Raw genomic sequence first — 27,362 nt, 5'->3', positions numbered from 1 at the left:
AAAAAAGATCTTTAATATTTTTCTATGGCACACTACTACCTGTCCCTCAAATATCCTTTCTTTTCCCTCTCTCATATTCACAGGGCCCTAATTATTAGCTGGGAATATGCTATAGCTTGAATGTACCTCAAAAATTCATATGTTGAAATTTAAAACCCCAAGGTAAGGGTATTAAGAGGTGGGAACTTTGGGAGGTGGTTAGGCTATAAGGGCTCTCTCTTCATGGATAGCATTTGTGCCTTAATAAAAGGCTTGAAAGAAGGAGTTCGTCCCTCTTTGCCCTTCTGTCGTGTGTGAACACAGCAATGAGGTGCCATCTTGGAAGCATAGGGCAGTCTTCACTAGACACTGAATCTGCTGTCACTTTGATCTGGGACTTTCAAGCCTCTAAAATTGTGAGAAATGAATTTTTGTTAATTATAAAGTACCCAATCTAAGGTATTTTGTTATAGCAGCAGGAACAGACTAAGAGCATACTGCCAACTACGTGAGAGATTATATCTCAGCCTTTGTTGCAGCTGGGTACTGCCATAGGATTAAGTTTTGATGAATGAAGCATAAGTGGTAGTAAAAAGTAGGACATCTACAATTCTACTTTTAAAGTAAGGTCACAACCTTCTCATGAAAATACTCCTATTTATTGAGAACTATGGGTCTGACACTATTCGATAGTCTCATGTTGCTATCATTTCAAAGTAAACTATTAATACAGCCTAATATGAAGTTATGTATTCCTACTACTATTTTATACATGAGGATCTTAGATTAACTTGTTCAAAATTTCAGTTTCTAACTGGTAAAACTGGGATTTGAATTCAAGTCTGTGTAACTTCAAAGTCCATACCATTAACCATGGTGCCACAATGTCACCCAAAATACTTCAAGTTCTATAACTTTTTATAGCACGGGGAAAACCAAAACTTTAAAAATCAGTCTTGTGGGTGGAGGCAGTGGGATTATGAATTCAATTAAGTTCAAGACATAGAATAATTTTACAAGGCACTCAGAAGTCTGACAAAGGCACTGTAAGGAGTCTTGATGTGTTGCATTTTTTTTTTTTTTTTTTTTTTTTGCTTACCCTCAGTCATCAGGTGGATATTTCTCATGGAAACTTTATACATTTCATCATTATAAACATTATTTTGTTTTTAATCAATTTTATTTTTTTTAGAGACAGAGTCTCACTCTGTCGCCTAGGCTAGAGTACAGTGGCACAACTATAGCTCACTACAGTCTCAACCTCCTGGGCTCAAGCAATCCTCCTACCTCAGGCTGCAAAGTAGCTGAGGCTACAGGTGTGCACCACCATGTTGGGCTAATTTCTTATTTTTTGTACAGATGGGGTCTCATTATGTTGCCCAGGCTGGTCTCAAACTCCTGGGCTCAGGTGATCATCCTACCTTGGCTTCTCAAAGTGTTAGGATTACAGGCATGAGTCACTGTGCCTGACCTTGTTTGTTTGTTTGTTTGTTTGTTTTGAAATGGAGTCTCCCACTCTTGCTCAGGTTGGAGTGCAGTAGCACGATCTCGGCTGACTGCAACCTCCACCTTCGGAGTTTAAGCGATTCTTCTGCCTCAGTCTTCCATGTAGCTGGGACTACAGGAGTGCACCGCTGCCTGGCTAATTTTTGTATTTTTAGTAGAGACAAGGTTTCACCATATTGGCCAGGCTGGTCTTGAACTCCTCACCATCCTGATCTGCCTACCTTGGCCTCCCAAAGTACTGGGATTACAGATATAAGCCACCTGGCCGCCTGACCTTGTTTTCAAAAAATTTAGTTATTGTAGATATTCAGAATCCAACATTTGAATTTAATAAAACAAATTATACAAAGTATATATACGCTTTACTGGCAAAGCCCTGAAGAAACAAACTCCTCATATTTCTTATCCTACTAATTAAATAAGTCAGATACTCACACAATATTCTGACATGCTTCCTAATGATTTATGGAATATCTATATTGCCTCTAAAATATACCAAACTGCAAAGCACAACCAACTGCTCATATTTTTTAAAAGAAACAAAAAACCCCAAAAAACTAAGGTCTCTAGAAGAAAATTATTTAAAAACAGACAAAAAAAATCAGAAGACAATACCTTCAACAGTTGGCTGCATTTCTTCTGTTTTTGGAACAAAAATTCTGATTACGCTTGTGTTGATATAAATCAAAGGTAAATTGCGGGACGTCAGTGTATGGGTCCTCATGGGCTGACCAGGAGATTTTCTTTTCTCTTTTTGAGTCTTTGGTAGTTTTGCTTGAAATATACTTGCAATGGCATTAAGCAAAGGAAAATAAAGAACAATATCAAAAGCTTGTGCTGAAAGAAGAATTTCATGAAGAAAATGAGGGGAGCCATCCATTAAGCCTTCAGATAACTTATGAAAACTTCTTCGCTCATTTCTTGATGTTAACTTGTGGCGGACATTTTTTGTTACAGCTTTTGTATATGTCAGAGAGAGGAATCCATGCTGCTGATGAGTGCCATCTAGAAGTTTTGTAGTTGTCTGTTCCAGAAAAAGGAAATCACAATACACAGTTCATTAAAAACATTTATTTAAAAAAAATTGGAAAGAAGAAAATTACCTCAGTGAGTATTTTTACCTCTTGGTCTCACCCTACACCTCGTAATAGACACATGACTAACCAATTCTGCAGATGAGGGCAAAAAGCTTCTAAGATGGTTAGAATGACTGAACTAAAGAATGGAATCCTGAGTTCCAGTTCTAGATCTTGAAGGAGGTAATTAATCTTTTTGTGACTATTTCTGTGACCTCTGCCTTTTCTGTAACATTGATAATTTGGAGCCAGGATGTGGCAGCTCACACCTGTAATCTCAGCACTTTGGGAGGCTGAGGTGGGCAGATAACTTGAGGCCAGGAGTTCGAGACCAGCCTGGCCAACATGGTGAAATCCTGTCTGTACTAAAAATACAAAAAATTAGCCAGGCGTGGTAGTACATGCCTGTAATCCCAGTTGCTCTGGAGGCTGAGGCATAAGAATCACTTGAACCTGGGTAGCAGAGGCTACAGTGAGCCGAGACTGCACCACTGCACTCCAGCCTGGGCGACACAGTGAGACCCTGCCTCAAACAGAAAATCATAAGTTGGAAAAGACTACCTTGATTTTATCTTTTCATTTCCTGATAGTTTTTCATTATGAGTACCAAGAGGCTGTCATAGAATGGGTCACAGGTCACAGACAGGTTGTTTATTCAGGTGAAATTGAAATAAACACATTATATATTTTTATTTGAGATCAAATCTGAATAGGCCAGATGATTACCTTCACTAGACAGGATATGACATTTATAAGAATGGAGTTTTTCCTTCAATAATTTGGCTAATTTATATAAAGACAGAGCCCATAAAAGAAGCCTCACTGATACCATGCTTTGATAATTGAACTAAATAGTTACTGAATATTTAAACAGTAATGTAACATAACAATACATCATTTGTCCTTCAGAACTTAACTATTATCAATAGCTAACATATTGTTTATTAAATCTAATTATCACTATCCTGTAACTTATAATCTTTGGGTGTACTACTATATTAGAACACATATAACATTTAACTGAGAATAAAAAAAATTATAACTTCAATATTTTTGCTAAAACTATCTCAATTAGCTCTCCCATGCAAATTAGCTCTCACACCATAAACAAATTATAGCAAAACAGCATATTTTTAAAGGTAAAAAATTAAAACGTATACTTTCACATTCTTCTACATACAAAAAGAATATCTCTTGAAAAAAAATCTTCCTCAGCCAATTAATAGACATAAAATACTGTTTTGCAAATCACTTAGCACAGAATTAGAGAAGAACTGTTATAGTCCACATTCCCTGCCCCTCTTTCCAACACCAGAAAAAATTTTTTAAATAGTAGGGTCCAAAGAGGGGATTTTTTTTCTTTTTTTTTTTGAGACGGAGTTTCGCTCTTGTTACCCAGGCTGGAGTGCAATGGCGCGATCTCGGCTCACTGCAACCTCCGCCTCCTGGGTTCAGGCAATTCTCCTGCCTCAGCCTCTTGAGTAGCTGGGATTACAGGTATGCGCCACCATGCCCAGCTAATTTTTGTATTTTTAGTAGAGACGGGGTTTCACCATGTTGACCAGGATGGTCTCGATCTCTTGACCTCGTGATCCACCCGCCTCGGCCTCCCAAAGTGCTGGGATTACAGGCGTAAGCCACCGCGCCCGGCCAAGAGGGGATTTTTAAGAGGAGAAGTGAACTGGAACAAAGTAAAAAGAAGAAAATATATTCATGTAAACAAACAAACAAACAAAAAAAACACAGAGAAATAGGAAAGCAGTAATGAATCTGAGCCTATATTATTCCATAACTCCTAAACTTCTTTTGCTTCCATTTTCTCCCTCTCATATTGCTGCCTATCACCCAATGATGTGGCGAGAAGAAAAAACTATGCAATTCAGCTATCACTGCTAATTTTGCTTTTAATTTAGACTTTATAATGAAGGAAGATAAGAAAATAAATTATCTTTGTATGTATTTTAAGTTAATTGACCATTAAAAATACTCTGGAAAGTAAGAATTAATTGGTTGTGCAATATCTTTCCCCATGATGGCCTGCTCTCAAAGCAATTTTCACTGTTCCCAACATTTTCGCTGCTTTTCTTTTCTTTTTGAGACAGAGTTTTGCTCTTACTGCCCCAGCTGGAGTGCAATGGCGCAATCTCGGCTCACTGCAACCTCTGCCTCTCGGGTTCAAGCAATTCTCCTGCCTCAGACTCCTGAGTAGCTGGAACTACAGGTGCATGCCACCACACCCAGCTAATTTTTGTATTTTTAGTAGAGACAGGGTTTCACCCTGTTGGCCAGGCTGGTCTTAAACTCTTGACCTCAGGTGATTTGCCCGCTTCAGGCCTCCCAAAGTGCTGGGATTACAGGCCTGAGCCACTGTGCCTGGTTTTTCACTGCTTTTCTTCGGATTCCCCTTCTTTTTTATTTCTGCATTCAAAACAAAAAGATGTATAGTAAAGTAGCAAAAGTTCTGTCAGTCTTATTACCATATTGCTGGACAATGAGCAATAAGGGATGGAGAAAGACTGTTAAGGTATACCCCTAGTGGAAGTAGCCACCGTGATGCTGTCTGTTCTAAGTGTCTAAACTGGGGTAGGGTTAGTATTGACCACTAATCTAAAAAATCTAATTCATAATAAATCTTTATTAATAGTAACATTTGAATCCTGGAAGCAGTATAAAAGGTATTTTAATGTATAAATGTTTTAATTTGGAAAAATATTTTAAACATATGTAATGTAAGCAAACTTGCAAAGTAAGCTACATGAAGAAAGGGTGTTTTATTTTTAACTCCTGCATCCCTAAACTCCCTTAACATAAAGGAAAAAAATGAATACTAGTTGAGGTAATATAAATATCACTTTTCATATAGTAATAATACTTTATATTATTTAAAATAAAACGTTAAAAAACACTAAGGAAACTTTTTAAATGACGTTTAATTTAAAAGTTTAGAAAAAATGTCTGAAGAACATTAATAATAAATTTAGAGTTTCTTCATGAATATTTGTTGAAATTATTGAGAATGTTTTTCATAGACACAAATAAACATTCAAAGAGAGGAAAATAAATCTAAACACTCTTCTAACACAAAAGCCACATTTTTTTTCCAGTACTAAAGATAAGAGAGTACTGCTAGAAAAAGCTTAAAATAAAATCAGAACATATCACTTGCTATGCAAATACACTATTAAAAACTAAATTTAAGAATGAAGTTAACTTAAAGAATATCGGTTAAAAGAATTAGCTTAAGAACATATCCAGATATGTTGTGCCATTAGAAAAAGCAAGGTTCTAAACTTCTAAAGGTCACTGGTATAGTCTTGTGTTCATCTATCTAATCAGTGACAGAAATGCAATCTTGTTCAGATTCAAGAGGGCACCAAACAAGTTACTTTAAAATAGTTGTTAAGAAGACAATGGCATAATAATAGAAATAAAAAGTTTAAAAAGCAATCTTAGTAAGAATCATAAAACGAATGACAAAAGCAGTATCGGTCAACTCTTGATCATTCAACACATGCACCATTTTAAGAAATATGTTGCACGTTCTACTTTGATTTCCTTATATTGATGGTAAAATTAGTCTGTACTCATGCAAATGACCCAGAAACAAGTTATAGTGGAGAAGCAGTTCTATGATTTTAAATTACATTATAATTCATTTATAAAGTTTGTTATATGGAGGAAAACGTAAATCAAGAGTTGACTCTATGAATCGTTCAAATCCTTCTCTGGGTTCCTTTTAATGGGAGTTGTGTAGCATAATTTAAAAGTAATTCTTACAGAAGGAAAGAAGCCAGAGCAATTACTGAAAGGGTCCTGCTTGCTGATGGGTCGAACCAACAAGGTGCGTCTGTTCAGCTTGTCAGTACAGGAAAGGAAGACACCTCCACATTGCCCCAAAGACCAACACTCTTCCCCAAGGCTTGAGGTGATGGACAGGAGCAAAGAAGGTGAAAAGACAAAAAGCAATAAAAGCCATAAGCAAAAAAAATCTGGATAGTTTTAAATTCTGCTCAAGTTTGCATAAATTTAGGTTTGAGCAACTGCTAGGTATGTCCTCTGCCTGGACCATCTTCTGCAAAAGCAATGTTAATGAAAGTAAACAAAAGTAATTGCTTTTAGTGTAAAATTATTACTTCTAGTTTATGGTAAAGAACAATCTAGCATGAACTCACATAAGAACTGGGAAACAATTCCAAAAAGTCAACACAATAGTACATCAAAGAAAAAGTATATTAACAAAAGTAAGCATACCTTTGCCTTTTTGATAAATTTACTTAATTGTTATAACAGGATGATGGTTACAAAACATGAGCAGTTTCAAAGAATAAATAGCTTTAAATTTGTATGTAATTTTGAAGAAACAGGTTAATAAGAATTTATTCTGAACTCAAACTCTTGTAACCATTAGTCCTATTTTATGAAATAACAAAGATAAACAGCTTAAAGTAGATTTTCAAAAATCATAATAACTAAATGGGTCTCACCACAGGTTTTTCTTTGCATTGTAGAAATACTCCTTCAAAATGTCCTGACTGCCAACCTTCCCCTGGCCTGGAAAACATAAGTTCACCTTATCTGTTCTCTTCAATTTTTCTGAGTTAAAAAATTGAACATACATAACTATTTCAAATAGGTCTAAAGTTCACAACACTGCACTGAACTAAAACATAAATCTGACAATGCAATCAATAGAACAATTTACATTAGCATCACACTCTGATAGTTCTGCACAGGAACATTTGTCTTCATGGTAAATTCTATATTAATTTGGCTGATTATCTACTTCCATCTCCTCCACAAGGGTAACATCTCTATTTTTCTTTTTAAAAGATGGGGACTTGCTCTATTGCCCAGGCTGGAGTGCAATGGCACAATCACAGCTCATTGTAACCTTGAACTCCTGGGCTCAAGCAATCCACTCATCTCAGCATCCCCAGCAGCTGGGACTACAGATATATACCACCATGCCCAGCTAATTTTTTGTTTATATGTGGTGATGGGGTCTCACTATCTTGTCCCAGCTGGTCTCAAACACCTGGGCTCAAGTGATCCCCCTGCCTTGGTCTCCCAAAGTGCTGGGATCATAGGTGTTAGCCACCATGCCAGGCTATTTTTCTTAAACACTACATCCCCAGTGCTCATTTAGCATAGCACTTGGTGCATATCACACACTCAACAAACATGTTTTTAATAAATTCATAAATTATCTGAATATTTAAAATTTACATAAATTTAGCAGTAAAGACAGGGATAAAGGACAACATAATACATAATATTCACAACATTAAAAATTATTTCATCTAAAATATTGTATTGATATATCACTTGCAAAGATCATTTTGATACAGATACATGCCATATCAAAGGAACTAAAGAGTTAAACATTCTATTATCAAAAGCCAATTAATAATTCACTGTTTAATATGATTGATAATACTATTAGAACAAGTCCTAACATATATTCAGCCAAATATTTTTATCCCATAATTGTGACAGATTTGATAATTATTGACAGAAACAATATGATATATGCAATAATGGATAAAAATTCAAACACTTTTAATGTAGAATTAGGAACCTGGTAAATTAAAAAATGACTTTTTAGAGCATGCAATGTATAAATATATGTACAGAAACATACAGGTGCTTCTGGTAGCACACAATGAAAAATTGTTAAATAAATGAATTCAGTAAAAAATGGATTTTAAGGCTGTTTCTAAGCCAAAAACTATGAAATTGAAAATATGATGCTATTTAAAAAATATTTTTAAAAAGCATTTGTGAGTTTTATGGCATGTGAAGTTTAGTTCAATTACAAAAAGAAACATCGCTGTACTACTATAAAGCAAAAAAAAAAAGCATTTGTATTAGTTAATGATAAAACTGCTGCAGAGCTTTGTGAAAATATCTGAAAACTAGCTTTTTAACTAATGTTATTATTATAAGCCAAGCATATTTGTATGTAATCATACTTTTGATAGAAATTTCTTATGGCAGAAATGACGGTTCTAGGAACATCCACCACATATATAATAATCATCTGTGAGATGAGAGTCATCAAAGTGCTTAGGAAATAAGCTATTGCTCCATCTCAGTGCATGATTATATTGGTATAGAAAACGGATAGGAAGTATACAGCAAAAATCAGAGCCATCAACTGTGTTGCAGGCATCTTAGCAAATATAAACTATAGAAAATAAACTTTGTAAGATTAGTGAAAGTATCTTATTTCATTTAATATGGTAATGTGTATATTTATGAACAGATTTGTCATCTTATAACATTTTATTATACTTCCTACATGAACAAATAAATAAAATTAACCAATGTATCTGTTAAGAATCCTCTTTGAGAATAAATACAGGCATACCTCAGTTTTATGGGCTTTGCTTTATTGCATAGTGCAGATATTATGCTTTTACCCAAATTGAAGGTCTGTGGCAGCCTTCATTGAGTAAGTCTATCAGCACCTTTTTTTCCAACAATATATGCTGACTTCCAGTCTCTGTGTCACACATTGGTAATTCTTGTAATATTTCAAACTTTTTCATTATTATTATATCTGTTATGGTGATCTGTGATCAATGATTTTTGATGTTACCATCATAATTATCTCAGGACATCATGATCAGTGCCCAAATAAGATGCAAACTTAATTGATCAATGTTGTGTGTTTTCTGATTGCTCCACTGACCCATCATTTCCCATCTTTCTCCCTCACCTCAGTTCTTCCTATTCCCTGAAACACAACAATATTGAAATGAAGACAATTAATAACCCTACAATGGCCCCTAAGTATTTCAGTGAACGAAGAACTGCAAATCTCTCACTTGGATAAAAAGCTAAAAATGATTAAGCTTAGTGAGGAAGGCAAGTCAAAAGCTGAGACAGGCTGGAAATGAAGCCTCTTGTGCCAAGTTGTGAATGCAAAAGAAAGTTCTTGAAGAAAATTAAAAGTGCTACTCCAGGGAACTCACAAATGATAAGAAAGTGAAACAGCCTTATTGCTAACATGCAGAAAGTTTGAGTGGTCTGGGTAGAGGGTCAAACCAGCCAAACCATTCTCTTAAATCCAAAGCAAGGTCCTAACTGTCTTCAATTCTGTAAGTAGAGAGAGGCGAAAAAGCTGCAGAAGTTAAGTTTGAAGCTAGCAGAAGTTAGTTCATGAGACTTAAGGAAAGAAGCCATCTCTATAACATTAATGTGCGACATGAAGCAGCAAGTACTGTTGGATAAGGGGCAGCAAGTTATACAAAAGATCTAGCTCAGTTCACTGATGAAAGTGGCTACACTAAATAACAGATTTTCAATGTAGACAAAACAACCTTCTCCTGGAAGAAGATGCCATCTAAGACTTTGAAAACTAGACAGGAGAAGTCAATGCCTGGCTTTAAAGCTTCAAAGGACAGGCTAACTCTCTTGTTAGAGGTGAATGCAGCTGGTGAAGTTGAAGATAATGCTTATTTACCATTCTGAAAATACTAGAGCCCCTAAAAATTATGCTTAATCTACTCTCCCCGTGGGCTCTATACATGGGAACAACTAAGCTGAGATGACAGCACATCTGTTAACAGCATGGTCTCCTGAATATTTTAAGCCCTTTGTTGAGAACCACTCTTGTTCAGAAAAGAAAAAATCCTTTGAAAATACTACTGCTCATTGACAACACACTTGGTCACCTAAGAGTTCTAATGGAGATATATACAAGGAAATGAATGTTGTCTTCATGCCTGCTAATATCTATTCTTCAGCTCATGGATCAAGCAGTAATTCTGACCTTTGAGTCTTATTATTTAAGAAATACAATCTGTAAGGCTATAGATGCCATAGATATAGTGTGTTAGTCCATTTTGCATTGCTATAAAGGAATACCTGAGACTGGGTAATTTACAAAGGAAAGAGGTTTATTTGGTTCATGGTTCTGAAGGCTGTAGAAGCATGGCACTATCAACTGCTTGGCTTCTGGTGAGGCCTTAGGAAGCTTTTACTCATGGAAGAAGGCAAAGGGGAACAAGTGTGTCACAGGGTAAGAGAATGAGCAAAAGAGAGTGGGGAGGTGCCATTTTCTTTTTAAACAACCAGCTCTTGCATGAACTAAGAAATCGAGAGCTTCACTTGTTATCATGGGGAGGCACCAAGCCATTCATGAGAGATCCTCCCCTATAACCCAAATATCTCCCACTAGGAAAAACCTCCAACATTAGGGATCACATTTCCACATGAGATCTGGAAGGGATATATATCCAAACTCTATCAGATAGCAATTCTTCTGAAGGTTCTAGGCAAAGTAAATTGCAATACCTTCTGTAAAAGATTTGCCACTGTAGACATCATTAAGAACATTCATGATTCATTGGAGGAAGTAAAAATATCAACATTAACAGGTGTTTATAAGTTGATTGCAACCCTCATGGGTGGCTTTGAGGGTTTCAAGACCTCACTGGAGGAAGTAATGGTAGATGTGGTGAAAACAACATGAGAACTAGAATTAGGATTGGAGCCTAAAGATGGGGCTGAATTGCTGTAATCTCATGATGAAACTTGAATGGATGAGGTGTTGAATGAGCAAAGAAAGTGGTTTCTGGAGTTGGAAACTACTCCTGGGGAAGATGCTAGGAACACTGTTGAAACGACAACAAAGGATTTAGAATATTCCATAATCTCATTTTATAGAACAGCAGCAGAGTTTGAGAGGATTGACTCCAATTTTGAAAGAAGTTCTGTTGTGGGTAAAATGACGTTAAAGAGCAGCACATGATACAGATAACTCTTTCATAAAGAAAGATCCAATCCATGTGGTGAACTACATTATTGACTTATTTTAAGAAATTGCCACAGCTAACCCAACCTTCAGCAATCACTACCCAGATCAGTCAGCAGCCATCAACATCAAAACAAGACCCTCCATCAGCAACAAGATTTTGACTCACTGAGTGCTCAGATGATCATTACCACATTTTAGCAATCAAGTATTTTTAAATGAAGATCTGTACATTTTAAAACACATAATGCTATTGTACACTTCACAGACTACAGTACACTATAAAGACAACTCTATATATACTGGGAAACCAAAAAATTTGTGTCACTTGCTTTATTGAAATATTTGCTTTATTGGAGTATTCATTATTCTTATAGTCATTATTTATTGGAGTAGTCTGGAACCAAACTCTCAATATGTCCAAGGTATGCCTGTATAGTATTTTTTAAAATAAGTAGCCAAATTAAAACAGAAAAAGTCTTATGGTAACTTTGTTCAAAGAAAAATATAGATGTTTTTATATTCATTATTCATTATTTACCTGCTTCTATAGTGATCAATATTGAAACTCTCTATTTTACATTTCACTTTGGTATATACATCCTGGACATCTATGGAAGCACTGAGATCTTCTAGTTCACTGACCATACAAACTTCTGCAATAAGAAGCAAACAGTAATATCAATACAGTCTTCACAATTAATACTAAAACTTTTCATTTTACATTTTACATTGACATATGCATGCTGGATGTGTACAGAGGCACTGAGATCATAAAAAATTCTAGAATAATAAGCAAAATTAATATCAACACAGGCCTTTCACTTAAGATAAGACATTTATTTCAAGAAAGGGGAAATCTCAGTTAATGTTTGAAGTGTTATATTTGGTATCAGTCAAGGATTTTCCCAATACTTTTCGTACTAACACTATAATGTATCAATATGACCACTGAGGAAAATTCCTCATGATCTTTTAGATGAATTTTAATACAAACAGGACAAAATTTAGGTATTATAAAGTCAAGAAAAATATGTACATATAAACCTTAATTGTTAATAAGATTCAACATTTTAGCACAGCAACTAGAAATGACTTGAATTAGATCTAATAATACTTATTTAATTACAAATGACAATAATAAATTAAGTTTAATATTTCTTCCAAAATAGCATTTAATATTTGTACTTTTCAGTAAAGAAGAAAAGCAATCCTGTACCTGTGCCTTTGTTTTCAGGATCTGGAGCAAAGAGCTTTATAGTAATTTTGGGAAGCACCCACTGCATCCATAGACTAACACGTCCACTGGTTCCACCAATATTACTTGTAGTTTGTTCCAAGGTCACAGAATCTGAGAATGGTGAGTCCTCACCTGCTTGTATAGAATCTCCCTGGGCGGGGAGGAAAACAACAACAACAACTTATTTTGTAACATAAACAAAAATAACAAAAGATACAATTTATAAATTAAAATCAGTAATTATTATTTATAACTTTTCCACATCTTATATGCAAATGATAATTATATAAATGTTAATACTAATACATAAGGCTAGTATATAAACATATACTTCTCAAATGGTTTTTATTGTTACAAAGTACATGCATGTTTTCAGCTTCCTCTAAAAGTAGGTAAAATCTAAAAAAGTTTAGGATTATACTAGTGAGTATGCTCTTATAGTGTAGTCTGCAAGCTACAGTGAAGGGGCTAATCTGTATTGAGGAAAAAAGTTTTACTAGATCACAGCCACATCCATTCATTTAATGACTATATCTGACTTCTTTTCAGCAGAGTTGAGTAGTTGCTACAGAGAAGCTATGATCCACAAAGCCTAAAGGTATGTATTAACTAGCCCTTCACAGAAAAAATTTGTCTACCCCTTCTATACATTATTTATAACTGAATCTAGAATAACTATAGCAAAGTGATTGTCACGGTTTAAGAAACAGTAAAATATTAATCATGCCTTGCATGTTAATTGAGGAGATATTAAAAATTAGACTTGACAAAAGATTTTTCAAAATGTTTCATATAGTTAAAGGTTTCTTAGTGGAATAGAGCATAAGCTTATCCAATTCAACAAATACATACTGAACTCTGAAAAGTATTAGGTCCTAAATTCAGTGCTAATAAACTTGCTGTCAAAGGTCTGTTGGTCTGTTTTGGTTTTTTCAGTAGCTTTTGTAGGCCAGAATAAAATAAACCCTTTTACTTAAAGTTCAACTGGAGCTGATAGCTTCAGTCTCAAATGCAGAAGAGATGCTGCAATCATTGATATGTTGAGTTCTTTTAGGATTAGCTATGAAGTATTGGGGTCTTAAAATTCCAAACTTTGCTGTCCATTTAAAATTGGCAAACAAAACTTGGGAGTTTAACCCATATACTCTGAAAACTGACCAAACACAATATAACATTCTCATTTGTTTAAAGATGTGTGTGTGTGTGTGTGTGTGTGTGTGTGTGTGTATACATATATATATATATACATATATATATGTATTTACATGTCAGTTATATATACTTAGTTAAGCTTAATATGGCAGGCAGTATGACATACTGGGTTAAGGTATTCAGATACCAGTCATTTAATTTTAGGCAAGTAGTTTAACTTTTCTAAGTCTGTTTACTCCTCTGTAAAATTGTTATAACAATATTTATCTCTTACAGTTAGGATTAAATAACAATATTAATGTTAATGAAGTATATACACATAGAAAATATTTCATAAATTGTAGATATAATTATCATTATCAAGTTGAACCAATGCTTAAGAAATTGTTCAGTCACATTCTTATAGAATTCGGTCCCTCTACTGCCTTTCTCATTTTCTCATCTTTCTAACTTGAGCCACACTTTCTTTTGCTGTATATCCTCAACTTTCAATAGTTTATTGTTACTTTGAATATCTCAAACAAAAATGTTAATTTCCTGTGTTAAAGAGTCATAACCAGTAGTGAACTGCCAGAACAAAACACCCCTTAAAATTTAAACAAAGATACGGTCAGTACGCCATTTTCTATAGACAGGTTGTCAGAGCAGAAGCTACTAATCTCTAAACACTTAAAAGCAGGAATGATACTTAAAATCCTGTACAAAACAAACCAAAGCCTCGGCTCTCATTACCACAGACATGCCATCTAGATAAAGGTATATTCAGCTCCTACATGAAGCTTTTACTTTAACCTCATTGTTTTACAACCTCTTTCAGTCAGAAGAGAATTCAATTTCCCTGCAACCTCAGAAGGAGGGCAAATGGGAGAGTTTCATAGATCACAAGTGTTTACTCCAAGAACACTTAGGCACCAAGCATAGCAAAGCAATAGTGTTCTGGGATTTACTATGAGAGAAAATTATAGAGTTAATCCTGAAGATAGTATAGTTACTCTTTGTCCCAAATATACCAAGCAAAGCAAATACTCACTGTCTGTGGGAATTTCATATAAATGCTTTCACAAAATAAATAGTTCTAAATCTGCTACAATTGAAATTCCTACAACTTGAAGAGCTATAAAAAAAATCAGGTTTTTGGTTAGCTGTCTAATGTAAAACACACAACATCGAATAAAAAGCACAAACTAATTCCAGATAAGGATGCTTATGAAATAAAAGACAATATAAGATAGCCTTTCTTTATGGATAGTTTTTTAGAGTAGAAGTATGCTTAAATTAATCCTCCCTCCAACAGATACAACAACATCATATTCTAAGAATGAAAAACTGCAGAGAAAATAGCATCTCAAATCAACGAGACTTCAGTTTTCAATACTACTGAGTACACCTGGTAAGAATGCTAAGAAAACTGTGGCTGCAAATTTAGTAAGCACTCCTCAGCAAAAGCTTTCTTCTACTTCTTCATGCAGTTTCAATTTTCATTTTGTATTTACAGCATTTGGTTTGGTATTGTTAAAGATGTTTGTGCATTAATTTTCTGCTCTGTTTCCAAATCTATTGTGAAAATCAGACCAGAAATAAAGATGCTGAACTATTTTCCCATATGTCCTTAGGCCAAGTTCTAAAGTAAACAGTTAAATTCTTTTAACATTTGTTGCAAATTGACCAAAATACTAAGCTTATTTTCCTAGGCAAATTTTTCTTTGTTCATTTGGAAGAGCAAACACTTTATAGCCCTTCATCCTTGGCCTGCTTCAGAGCTTAAGGATGATCATAGTTTTGGCCCCGTTGCTACTCTTATCAAAATAACTCCCGCATTCTTGTTCAGTAACAGAACTTCCCAAAGGGCTAAACACTTTGACCATGGTGTTTACTTAAATCAACAGCAACAAGTGGCCTGCTATGGTCTCCACTACCTTTGCTCTATTTCAATGTAAGAGTGGGAAAAAAATGATTAAGTGTTTTAAGCTCAGTACTTAAGCTTCAAACTCATATTTCCTACTTTACCATGACTCAGATTGAAATACAGGAAGCTAGAGCTGTATGTGCACAAAAGTACAGTGCTCCTTATCAACATGTCAGTATGAAAAGAATTACTCATAAAGTATAAATCATCTAAGGATCATATAAACAAATACTTCTATTTAATACAAACAATTGTTAGAATGTGTTTTCTTTAACTAGATTCATTTACAGTAAGTTCTCTATATTCAATAGTTTTGACCCAACTAAGCAAGATAAACAATGTTTTCATAGTAAAATGTTTAAAAATTTGAATGATTGTTTTCTAGTGCAAATTGTAATGTAAAAAAATCAAACCTCCAATTTGAAAGTGGTCCCCAGATACATAACTGATATAAATAACACAAGAAATGTAAGGTAACCTCAGATTATTAGGTTATATTTACATAATAAAACTAGGTGAATTTTTAAAAATCAAGTAGCCAATAATTTAGAGACAATTTTTGATATTAATATTTTGAAATAGGAAAGGCTTTATACACAAAACATTTCATTGAATAGTATGTGATGGCCAAACAAGAAGCTTCATTTTTCTAACATATTTTGATATCTTTATTTTTTCATAGCTATTCAAATGATAAGGTGACAGTCCAAATGTTATGATTTCTACATTTTGAATAAAAGTTTCTCTCTAAATGTTAAGGATAAAACCATTTAAAGAATAATATGAAATCTAATGAAGTAAGTATTTTCAGGAGAAGATTTAAAACAATTATGAGAAATTCTAAAAATAGCAATTGAGCAGATTCAAACTAAATACACTATCTAAATGGTTGTTTGAATAATAATTTGAGGTAGACTACTGTGTAGGTTAATTGCACTTGAATAACTGAAAAACTGACAAGAGTTTTGCTGCTACAGCAAACTCTGTCAACAACTCTAAAGTTGATGCAAAACAACCTCTCAGTCCAGTATTCACTTTTCAATTAACTGAAAATTAATGTATGTTAAACAGTTACTGGACATTAAATAAGGAACCATTTCATCCTTATTTTTTTGAATTAGGCTGATAATAAAGCAATTTTAATTCTTCGATTAATAAACAATGCTTGTCACACTTTGCCATGACCCTAAACTTCCAAACATTGAGTGGTTAATATATCAATTTTTACTTTAGGTAGAGTTGTAAATAAATATTCTAGTAGTCACTCAGCATTTTAGATTTTTCTAAAGCTTTGAAATTATTTCCTATACTACTGCTGTGATTAAGGACGACATTACCAAAAACATTTTATATACACAGAAAAAGTTAAAAAACACACTAAATGATTTGCCTAAAATCACAACTTGGAGGAATTTAATTTTGTCAACACAATCTAATCATTTAAAATCACATTTACTGAAACTACTGAAAACTCAGAGATCCAAAATACCATTTTCTATAGTTATAACAGTTTCCCAAAGACATATAGGTTATGAATGTATCCTATAACAGAAGGATGTGTGTGTGTACGTGTGTATGTATGTATGTATGTGTTTGCTTTGTTTACTTGTCATGAAGAGGAATCATCGAAATGTCAATGCTTTTAATTACAGTTTTTATTGTTGTGCTGTCCTGTAGGCAAAATAGCATAAAAATTTTAATGAGTATAATTACATAATGTTCCACTTTTTAGACCACTTACCAGAACAAAAATTTCTGACAACTTAAACTAGCTGAAGTACAGTGTAGTATGTTCATAAAATATAAAGTTTTATTTATCTTTAGAACAAATGTAAGAGTGAGTGTGGCAGAAACAGCTGGCTGTATCCCAAATTTTGCTCTCCCTTCTATAACACAAAATTGTCTCTGAGTAACAGTAATCCAACTACTGGCTAAATTTCCCAGCCCACTTTGGAATTATGTTTATACGCACATCCATGCCCCATCATTATTGTAAATTCCTCTAAGGATAAAGGAACATGCCTTAAATACTTAGATTTTAAATAAAGGGCTGAACATTAATAAGCTGAGAATAAAATTTAAGAAATTCACAAAACAACAGAATAAAACCAATAAAAAAGCACTATCTCTCTCAGCCTAAGTAGGTTACGCTTGAGAATTTTTAAAAACAACTCTAAAGTGGATATAGGTTTCAGGGCTTGATTTCATACTGCCTAAATGTTTCAAAAAACTTCTAGGTATAAAGTTAATAGTATGGTGGTCCCAGGCTAGTGGTAGCCCCTGAAGTCCCTTAGAGAAGCAAACACATGAAACCCCTTTGGGGTGAGACAGGCCCTCAACCACCATGTAAGGGCTTCATAGAAGAAGTTCCATTGATGAAGAACATCCAACACAAAATTACACAGTGCCCAAGAAAACAATCTAGCATAGGCAAGATTTAAGAAAACAACAAGTGGTCAGATTCAACTCTAAAGAAGTTCAGATACCAGATCTGCCAAAAAAAAAAAAAATGTTTAAAATGATTAAGGACATAAACAACAAACTGAAAATACAAACTCACTGTATATATAGTTTTATGTATTTACATAAAAATATGTGTAGCAGCTTAGTGAACATATGCATCTCTATGCCATGTACCACAATAAATGTGATTTAAATTAATCATAATGTGAGTTAGCATTCCAAAATTATTTAACATCTATATTCTGAAGAAGAGTATGTTTATAAACTACTTTGAACCATGCTTAAAATAAATTGGGGTTATCCTTTGATAATAAAGATAATGAGTGATGAGTGGTGATGGAGAGTTTATATTTCACATCTTGTAAAGTCAGTGGAAGTCTCTCTGTCTCAATCATTTTACTTGTAATCTATAGCATTTGACTTAACAAATATTTCAGATAGAAAAGAAAAACAGTATAAAAAGTACAACTAGCATAGAAAAAGAAAAAGCAATTAAGGGCCAGTTTATCAATATGTCTTTGGCTATTTGTACAGAGTTTAATTAGAGTGAAAAGAATACTAGAGTGGCTCACGCCTGTAATCCCAGCACTTTGGGAGGCCAAGGTGGGTGGATCACGAGCTCAAGAGCTCGAGACTATCCTGGTTAACACGGTGAAACCCCGCCTCTACTAAAAATACAAAAAATTAGCTGGGCATGGTGGTGGGTGCCTGTAATCCAGCTACTCAGGAGGCTGAGGCAGGAGAATTGCCTGAACCCAGGAGGCGGAGGTTGCGGTGAGCGAAGATCGCACCATTGCACTCCAGCCTGGGTAACAAGAGCGAAACTCCGTCTTTTTTTTTAACTTCATCAAAAAAAAAAAAAAAAAGAATGTTAGAGGTGTCCCTCCAAAATAAAGAAAATTATAAAGAGATAATTATGGTCAACTTTAAAATATTGTCTAATATTTTTCAAATAAACTGGAAAATTTATTCAAAAACTACTACAGTCCTTGCCAGAGAAATTAGGCAACAAAAAGAAATAAAAGGCAACCAAAGTGGAAAGGAAAAAGTAAAACTGTATCTTTTAGCAGATGATATACTCTGATATATATAAAACTACAGACTCCAAGAAAATTTTAGAACTAATAAATGAATTCCACAAAGCTATGGTATACAACACCAACATACAAAAATCAGTTGTGTTCCTATGCATTAAAAGTGAACAATACAGAAAGAAATTAGTAGAACAGATCAGAGATCCAAGATGGTCAGTTAGGAGGAGTTCAGGATTGCAGGTCCGAGTGAAAGCGCAGAGGGTGAGTGGATGCCGTATTTCCAGACGGATTTTTACTGCCCACAAACCAGGAGATTCACAGGCGGAGGAGCCCCACGGGTCGCCAGCGCGGCTGTTTTGGCTGGCGCGGCTGTTTGGCCTGTGCCCTAGCGCAGGGGTTCCCAATGCAGAGTAAACTAGACTGTGTCCCCTCTTAGCCAGCAAGGGGAGCTGAAACGGGGAGCTAGGCCAGGAGATTCCCAGGCAAAAAAGCGCCATGATCTCAGAGCCATGGTTTCAGCCGGTGCAGCAGCTCCCAGTGCAGAGTAAACGAAATTCTGTCCCCTCTTAGCCAGCAACGGGAGCTGAAACAGGGAGTCAGGCCAGGAGATTCCCGGGCAAAAAAGCGCCATGAATCTCAGAGCCACAGTGTCAGCCGGTGCAGCGGCTCCCGGTGCAGAGTAAACAAGAAAGACTGTGTCCCCTCTTAGCCAGCAAGGGGAGCTGAAGCAGGGAGCCAGGCCAGGAGATTCCCAGGCAAAAAAGCACCACGAATCTCAGAGCCGCGGTTTCAGCCGGCGCAGTGGGTCGCGGCATGGGAAATCACACAGATCCCGGCGCCTATTCAACAGGCGACCAGGTCACCTAGTAGAGAGCCAACTGTTCAACTAAAAAACAAAAGGCTCTGAGGCAGGGAGCCAGGTGACCAGGCCTGGCTGGTCCCACCCCTACAAAAACAAAAACAAAAACAAAAACAAAAACAAAACAAAAAAAAATTGGAAACGTGCTGGGTTGAGACTTTCATGGCAAGCACAACTGAACACGGGACGGTCCAGCTCTGTGGAGGAGGGGCGTTCACCACTACGGAGGCAGTCCGCAGTTCCTGAGGCAACCTGCCATCACCAAGGCAACCCGCCATTACAGAGAGAGTCCGTCACTACAGAGGCGGGCCAACATAGTGGAAGCAGTTCTAACTACACTCATATAAACAGGACTGCACGGAAGTTTACACGGCAGCTGGGCGGAGCCCACAGTAGCTCAGCAAAGCCTCTGCAGGCTGAGAGTGACAAGGCTGCCTCCTTGTGGGCAGAGAAAATGGCGGCAGTACAGTGGAAAATCATAAAGCCCTAACTCCCTGGGACAGAACACCTGGGGAAAAAAAAGGGGTGTTATGAGTTCTGCTGCTGCAGACTTAAACTTACCAAAATCAGAAAGTCAACACCTACAAAGTCGAAAGGTGGATAAATCCACAAAGATGGGAAGAAACCAGTGCAAAAAGGATAAAAACACCCGAAACCAGAACACCTCTCCTCCTACAAGGGATTACAACTCCTCACCAGCAAGGGAACAAGACTGGATCGAGAATGAGTGTGATGAAATGACAGAATCAGCCTTCAGAAAGTAGGTAATAAGATACTTCCGTGAGCTAAAAGAACATGTTCTAACCCAATGCAAAGAAACTAAGAACCTTGAAAAAAGATTTGATGAAATGCTAACGAGAATGGACAACTTAGAGAGTAATATAAGTGAATTTATGGAGCTGAAAAACACAACACGAGAACTTCGCGAAGCATGCACAAGTTTCAACAGCTGAATTGACCAAGCAGGAGAAAGGATATCAGAGGTCGAAGATCAACTCAATGAAATAAAACGAGAAGGCAAGATTAGAGAAACCAGGGTAAAAAGGAATGAACAAAGTCAACAAGAAATATGGGACTATGTGAAAAGACCTAATCCACGTTTGCTAGGTATACCTGAATGTGACGAAGAGAATGCATCCAAGCTGGAAAATACTCTTCAGGATATTATCCAGGAAAACTTCCCCAACCTAGCAAGGCAGGCCAATATTCAAGTCCAGGAAATACAGAGAACACCACAAAGATATTCCTCTAGAAGAGCAACCCCAAGGCACATAATCGTCAGATTCACCAGGGTTGAAATGAAGGAGAAAATGCTAAGGGCAGCCAGAGAGAAAGGTCGGGTTACCCACAAAGGGAAGCCCATCAGAATCACAGCAGATCTCTCAGCAGAAACCCTACAAGCCAGAAGAGAGTGGGGGCCGATATTCAACATCCTTAAAGAAAAGAACTTTCAACCCAGAATTTCATATCCAGCCAAACTAAGCTTCATAAGTGAAGGAAAAATAAAATCCTTTGTGAACAAGCAAGTACTCAGAGATTTCATCACCACCAGACCAGCTTTACAAGAGCTCCTGAAAGAGGCGTTACACAGAAAAGAAGAACCAGTACCAGCCACTCCAAAAACACATGAAATGGTAAAGAGCATCAACACAATGAAGAATCTGTATGAACCAAAGGGCAAAACAGCCAGCTAGCATCAAAATGGCAGGATCAAATTCACACATAACAATATTAACCCTAAACGTAAATGGACTAAATGCCCCAATCAAAAGACACAGACTGGCAAATTGGATAAAAAGCCAAACCCATCAGTGTGCTGTATCCAGGAAACCCATCTCACATGCAAGGATACACAAAGGCTCAAAATAAAGGGATGGGGGAAGATTTACCAAGCAAATGGAGAGCAAAAAAAAGCAGGAGTTGCAATTCTCATCTCTGATAAAATAGACTTTAAAGCAACAAAGATCAAAAGAGACAAAGAAGGACATTACATAATGGTAAAGGGATCAATGCAACAAGAAGAGCTAATGATCCTAAATATATATGCACCTAATACAGGAGCACCCAGATACATAAGGAAGTTCTTAATGACTTACAAAGAGACTTAGACTCCCACACAATAATAGTGGGAGACTTTATCACCCCATTGTCAATATTGGACAGATCGATGAGACAGAAAATTAACAAGGATATCCAGGACTTGAACTCAGACCTGATAGATATTTACAGAACTCTCCACCCTAAATCCACAGAATATACATTCTTATCAGCACCACATCACACCTACTCTAAAATTGACCACATAATTGGAAGTAAATCACTCCTCAGCAAATGCAAAAGAACGGAAACCGTAACAAACAGTCTCTCAGACCACAGTGCAATCAAGTTAGAACTCAGAATTCAGAAACCAACCCAGAACCGCACAGCTTCATGGAAACTGAACAACTTTCTCTTGAATGTTGACTGTATAAACACTGAAATGAAGGCAGAAATAAAGATGTTCTTCGAAACCAACGAGAACGAAGACACCACATACCAGAATCTCTGGGACACATTTAAAGCAGTCTCTAGAGGAAAATATATAGCAATAAGTGCCCACATGAGAAGCAAGGAGAGATCTAAAATTGACACCCTATCATCAAAATTGAAAGAGCTAGAGGAGCAAGATCAAAAAAACTCAAAACTTAGCAGAAGACAAGAGATAACTAAGATCAAAGCAGAATTGAAGGAGATAGAGACACGAAAAACCCTTCAAAAAATCAATAAATCCAGGAGCTGGTTTTTTGAAAAGATCAACAAAATAGACAGACCACTAGCCAGACTAATAAAAAAGAAAAGAGAGAATAACCAAATAGATGCAATAAAAAATGATAAAGGGGATATCACCACAGATGCCACAGAAATTCAAACCATCATCAGAGATTATTACAAACAACGCTATGCACATAAACTAGAAAACCTGGAAGAAATGGATAAATTCCTGGACACTTGCCTCCTCACAAGCCTAAACCAGGAAGAAGTCGAAACCCTGAATAGACTAATAACAAGGTCTGAAGTCGAGGCAGCAATTAAGAGCCTACCACCCAAGAAAAGCCCAGGTCCAGATGGGTTCACAGCCGAATTCTACCAGACATATAAAGAGGAACTGGTACCATTCCTTCTGAAACTATTCCAAATATCCAAAAAGAGGGAATCCTTCCCAAATCATTTTATGAGACCAACATCATCCTCATACCAAAACCCGGCAGAGACTCAACAAGAAAAGAAAACTACAGGCCAATATCCATGATGAACATAGATGCAAAAATCTTCAATAAAATACGGGCAAGGCAATTACAACAGCACATGAAAAAGCTTATCCACCATGATCAAGTAGGATTCATCCCGGGGATGCAAGGCTGGTTCAACATACGCAAGTCTATAAATGTAATTCACCACATAAACAGAACCAAAGACAAAAACCACATGATTATCTCAATTGATGCAGAGAACGCCTTCGACAAAATTCAACAGCTCTTTATGCTAAAAACCCTCAACAAACTAGGTATTGACGGAACGTATCTCAAAATAATAAAAGCTATTTATGGCAAACCAACAGCCAATATCATACTGAATGGGCAAAAACTGGAAGCATTCCCTTTGAAATCTGGCACTAGACAAGGATGCCCTCTCTCACCACTCCTATTCAATATAGTACTGGAAGTTCTAGCCAGAGCAATCAGGCAAGAAAAAGAAATAAAGGGTATTCAATTAGGAAAGGAGGAAGTCAAATTGTCTCTATTTGCAGACGACATGGTTGTATATCTAGAAGACCCCATCATCTCAGCCCAAAATCTCCTGAAACTGATAAGCAACTTCAGCAAAGTCTCAGGATACAAAATCAATGTGCAAAAATCACAAGCATTCCTATACACCAGTAACAGACTTAAAGAGAGCCAAATCAAGAACGAACTGCCATTCACAATTGCTACAAAGAGAATAAAATACCTAGGAATACAACTAACAAGGAACGTGAAGGACCTCTTCAAGGAGAACTACAATGAAATAAGAGAGGACACAAACAGATGGAGAAACATTCCATGTTCATGGTTAGGAAGAATCAATATCGTGAAAATGGCCACACTGTCCAAAGTAATTTACAGATTCAACGCTATCCCCATCAAGCTACCAATGACCTTCTTCACAGAACTCGAAAAAACCACCTTAAACTTCATATGGAACCAAAAGAGAGCTCGCATAGCCAAGTCAATTCTAAGCAAAAAGAACAAAGTGGGAGGCATCACACTACCGGACATCAAACTCTACTACAAGGCTACAGTAATCAAAACAGCATGGTACTGGTACCAAAACAGAGATATAGACCAATGGAACAGAACAGAGGTGTCGCAAGCGACACAACATATCTACAACCATCCGATCTTTGACAAACCTGATAAAAACAAGCAATGGGGAAAGGATTCCCTGTTTAATAAGTGGTGTTGGGAAAACTGGCTAGCCATATGCAGAAAGCAGAAACTGGACCCCTTCCTGACACGTTACACTAAAATTAACTCCAGATGGATTAAAGACTTAAACATAAGACCTAACACCATAAAAACCCTAGAAGAAAACCTAGGCAAAACTATTCAGGACATAGGCGTAGGCAAGGACTTCATGACCAAAACACCAAAAGCATTGGCAACAAAGGCCAAAATAGACAAATGGGACCTAATCAAACTCCACAGCTTCTGCACGGTGAAAGAAACAGTCAATAGAGTGAATCAGCAACCAACAGAATGGGAAAAAATTTTTGCAGCCTCCCCATCTGACAAAGGGCTGATATCCAGAATTTACAACAAATTAAACCAGATTTACAAGAAAAAAACAAACAAGCCCATTCAAACATGGGTGAAGGATATGAACAAATAGTTTACAAAAGAAGACATACATGAGGCCAACAAGCATATGAAAAAATGCTCATCATCACTGGTCATTAGAGAAATGCAAATCAAAACTACATTGAGATACCATCTCACGCCAGTTAGAAGGGCAATCATTAAAAAATTTGGAGAGAACAGATGCTAGAGAGGATGTGGAGAAATAGGAACACTTTTACACTGTTGGTGGGAGTGTAAATTAGTTCAACCATTGTGGAAGACAGTGTGGCGATTCCTCAAGGACCTAGAAATAGAAATTCCATTTGTCCCAGCAATCCCATTACTGGGTATATATCCAAAGGATTATAAATCATTCTACTATAAGGACACATGCACACAGCTGTTCATTGCAGCACAGTTTACAATAGCAAAGACCTGGAACCAACCCAAATGCCCATCGATGATAGACTGGACAGAAAAATGTGGCACATATACACCATGGAATATTATGCAGCCATCAAAAACGAGTTCGTGTCCTTTGTAGAGACATGGATGAACCTGGAAACCATCATTCTTAGCAAACTGATACAAGAACACAAAATCAAACACCGCATGTTCTCACTCATAGACAGGTGTTGAACAATGGGAACACATGGACACAGGGAGGGGAGCACTATACACTGGGGTGTGTTGCGGGGGAGTGGGGGGTGACAGCAGGGGGTGGGGAGTTGGGGAGAGAGAGCATGGGGAGAAATGCCACATATAGGTGAAGGGGAGGAAGGCAGCAAATCACACTGCCACGTATGCACCTATGCAACAATCTTGCATGTTTTTCACATGTACCCCAAAACCTAAAATGGAATTAAAAAAAAATAATAAAAGAAATTAGTAGAATAATTCCATTTAAAATAGCATGTAAAATAATAAAATTCTTAAGAATAAACATAACTGAGGAGGTTAAAGACATATAATGAAAACTATGAAATATTGCTAAAAGAAATTAAGATGACACAAATAAATGGAAAAACATCCAGTGTTCATACATTGGAATATTTAATATTAAGATGGTGAGTTACTGTTTAATGAACACAAAGTTTCAGTTGGGGAAGATGAAAAAATACCGGAGAGTGTTGTGAAGGTTGTACAACAATGTGAATGTACTTAATTCCACATAATTATATCCTTAGAACAGTAAAAATGGTAAATTTATGCTGTGTATATTTTACCACAATAAAAAATTAAGCCAAAAAAGTTAATAGTAACATAAAATCATGATTGTACAGTAACAAAAATACATTATATGTGTTTAGCATCTGTAAGTTATATGTTTGTTAGTTTTACTTGACATAAATTGGGCCACCAGAGTGGGATAGAAATATTTACCTTGTCATTATTATTTTATTAATACATAGTGTAAAATTTAATTCTAGGAACAAGGCAATATCAGTGTTGGAGATGGGAAAAAAAGATCAAGATGCTTCTCTATGTTCTCTTTAAAACAATTAAATTAGAGTCCTTTGGTCATAGAGTCCTTACCATTTCATTTGCTCTCTGTTTGTTTGTTTGTTTTGTTTTGTTTTTGAGACAGAGTCTTGCTCTGTCACCCAGGCTGGAGTGCAGTGGGGGGATCTCGGCTCACTGCAACATCTGCCTCCCAAGTTCAAGCAATTTTCCTATCTGGGCCTCCTGGGTAGCTGGGATTACTGGCACACGCCACCACGCCCGGCTAAGTTTTGTATTTTGAGTAGAGACGGGGTTTTGCCATGTTGGGCAGGCTGGTCTCAAACTCCTGACCTCAGGTGATCTGCCCACCTTGGCTTCCCAAAGTGCTGAGATTACAGGTGTGGGCAACCGCGCCCAGCCTAGTCTCTTTCTCTTCTAATAATCTTCTAAGTTAAAACTTCTGCTATATCCAAATAACATCTAAACTACGACCTTGCAATTTAGATCAGTAATGTTATAATGAAGTACATTACAATCAGGATCACTTTGTTAACATGGGAATATATAGTGATTATGTGAATTTTCACATGAAAACAGTTTTCTAGAGAGTAGGACAAGAGGGAAAAATTGCTAACTCATTTATGAAGGCAGTGCATTCTTCTAATACCAAAAGATGACAAGGCTATAAGAAAAAAAAAGCATACAGTTCCACAGAATTGGTAAAAAAAAAAAAAAAAAAAAAGGTCAGTATCACTCATGACTATAGATACTAAAATCCTAAAAAGTTAACAAACTCAATCTAGTAATATACAAAATAAAAATATATCACAACCAAGTTGGCTTTTTTCTAGAAATACATGGTTAGTTGAATACATGTGAAAATAAATTAGTATAATTAGTCACATTAACAGAATAAAGGAGATAAATTAAGTATACAATAATTTCAATTGAATAAAAATTTCAAATATTGAGGAATAAATTTATCACAAAGGGAGCAAGGCCTCTACAAAAAAACCCTCAAATCTTAGTGACACTAAAGAAGACAAAAATAGAGGGATATGTATCATATTCATAGAATACTTGGAGA

General features: G+C 36.1%; 1 protein-coding gene across 7 annotated transcripts in view; it reads right to left on the bottom strand.

Moving 5' to 3' along the window:
• Positions 1–27,362, bottom strand: part of VPS13B (vacuolar protein sorting 13 homolog B) — an 839,649-nt gene that overhangs the window by 361,631 nt on the left and 450,656 nt on the right. For 6 of the 7 annotated variants that reach the window (XM_064384451.1, XM_021675751.2, XM_021675750.2 and 3 more), the window contains exons 26-29: positions 12,542–12,713; positions 11,864–11,978; positions 6,339–6,480; positions 2,101–2,509 (exon numbers count right to left, since the gene is read on the bottom strand). In XM_064384451.1, the coding sequence (XP_064240521.1) occupies positions 2,101–2,509; positions 6,339–6,480; positions 11,864–11,978; positions 12,542–12,713 (838 nt within the window). Of the gene's footprint in view, positions 1–2,100; positions 2,510–6,338; positions 6,481–7,045; positions 7,113–11,863; positions 11,979–12,541; positions 12,714–27,362 lie in introns of all 7 variants that reach the window. The other variant, XM_012455820.2, reaches the window with a different exon arrangement.

This window comes from Aotus nancymaae, unplaced genomic scaffold (genome assembly GCF_030222135.1).
Source record: "Aotus nancymaae isolate 86718 unplaced genomic scaffold, 86718_ANA_hifiasm-v0.15.2.pri h1tg000036l, whole genome shotgun sequence".
In the NCBI taxonomy this organism is placed as follows: Eukaryota; Metazoa; Chordata; class Mammalia; order Primates; family Aotidae; genus Aotus; species Aotus nancymaae.
The sequence above is the reverse complement of the archived record's forward strand: the minus strand, read 5'-3'. Positions and strand labels throughout refer to the sequence as shown.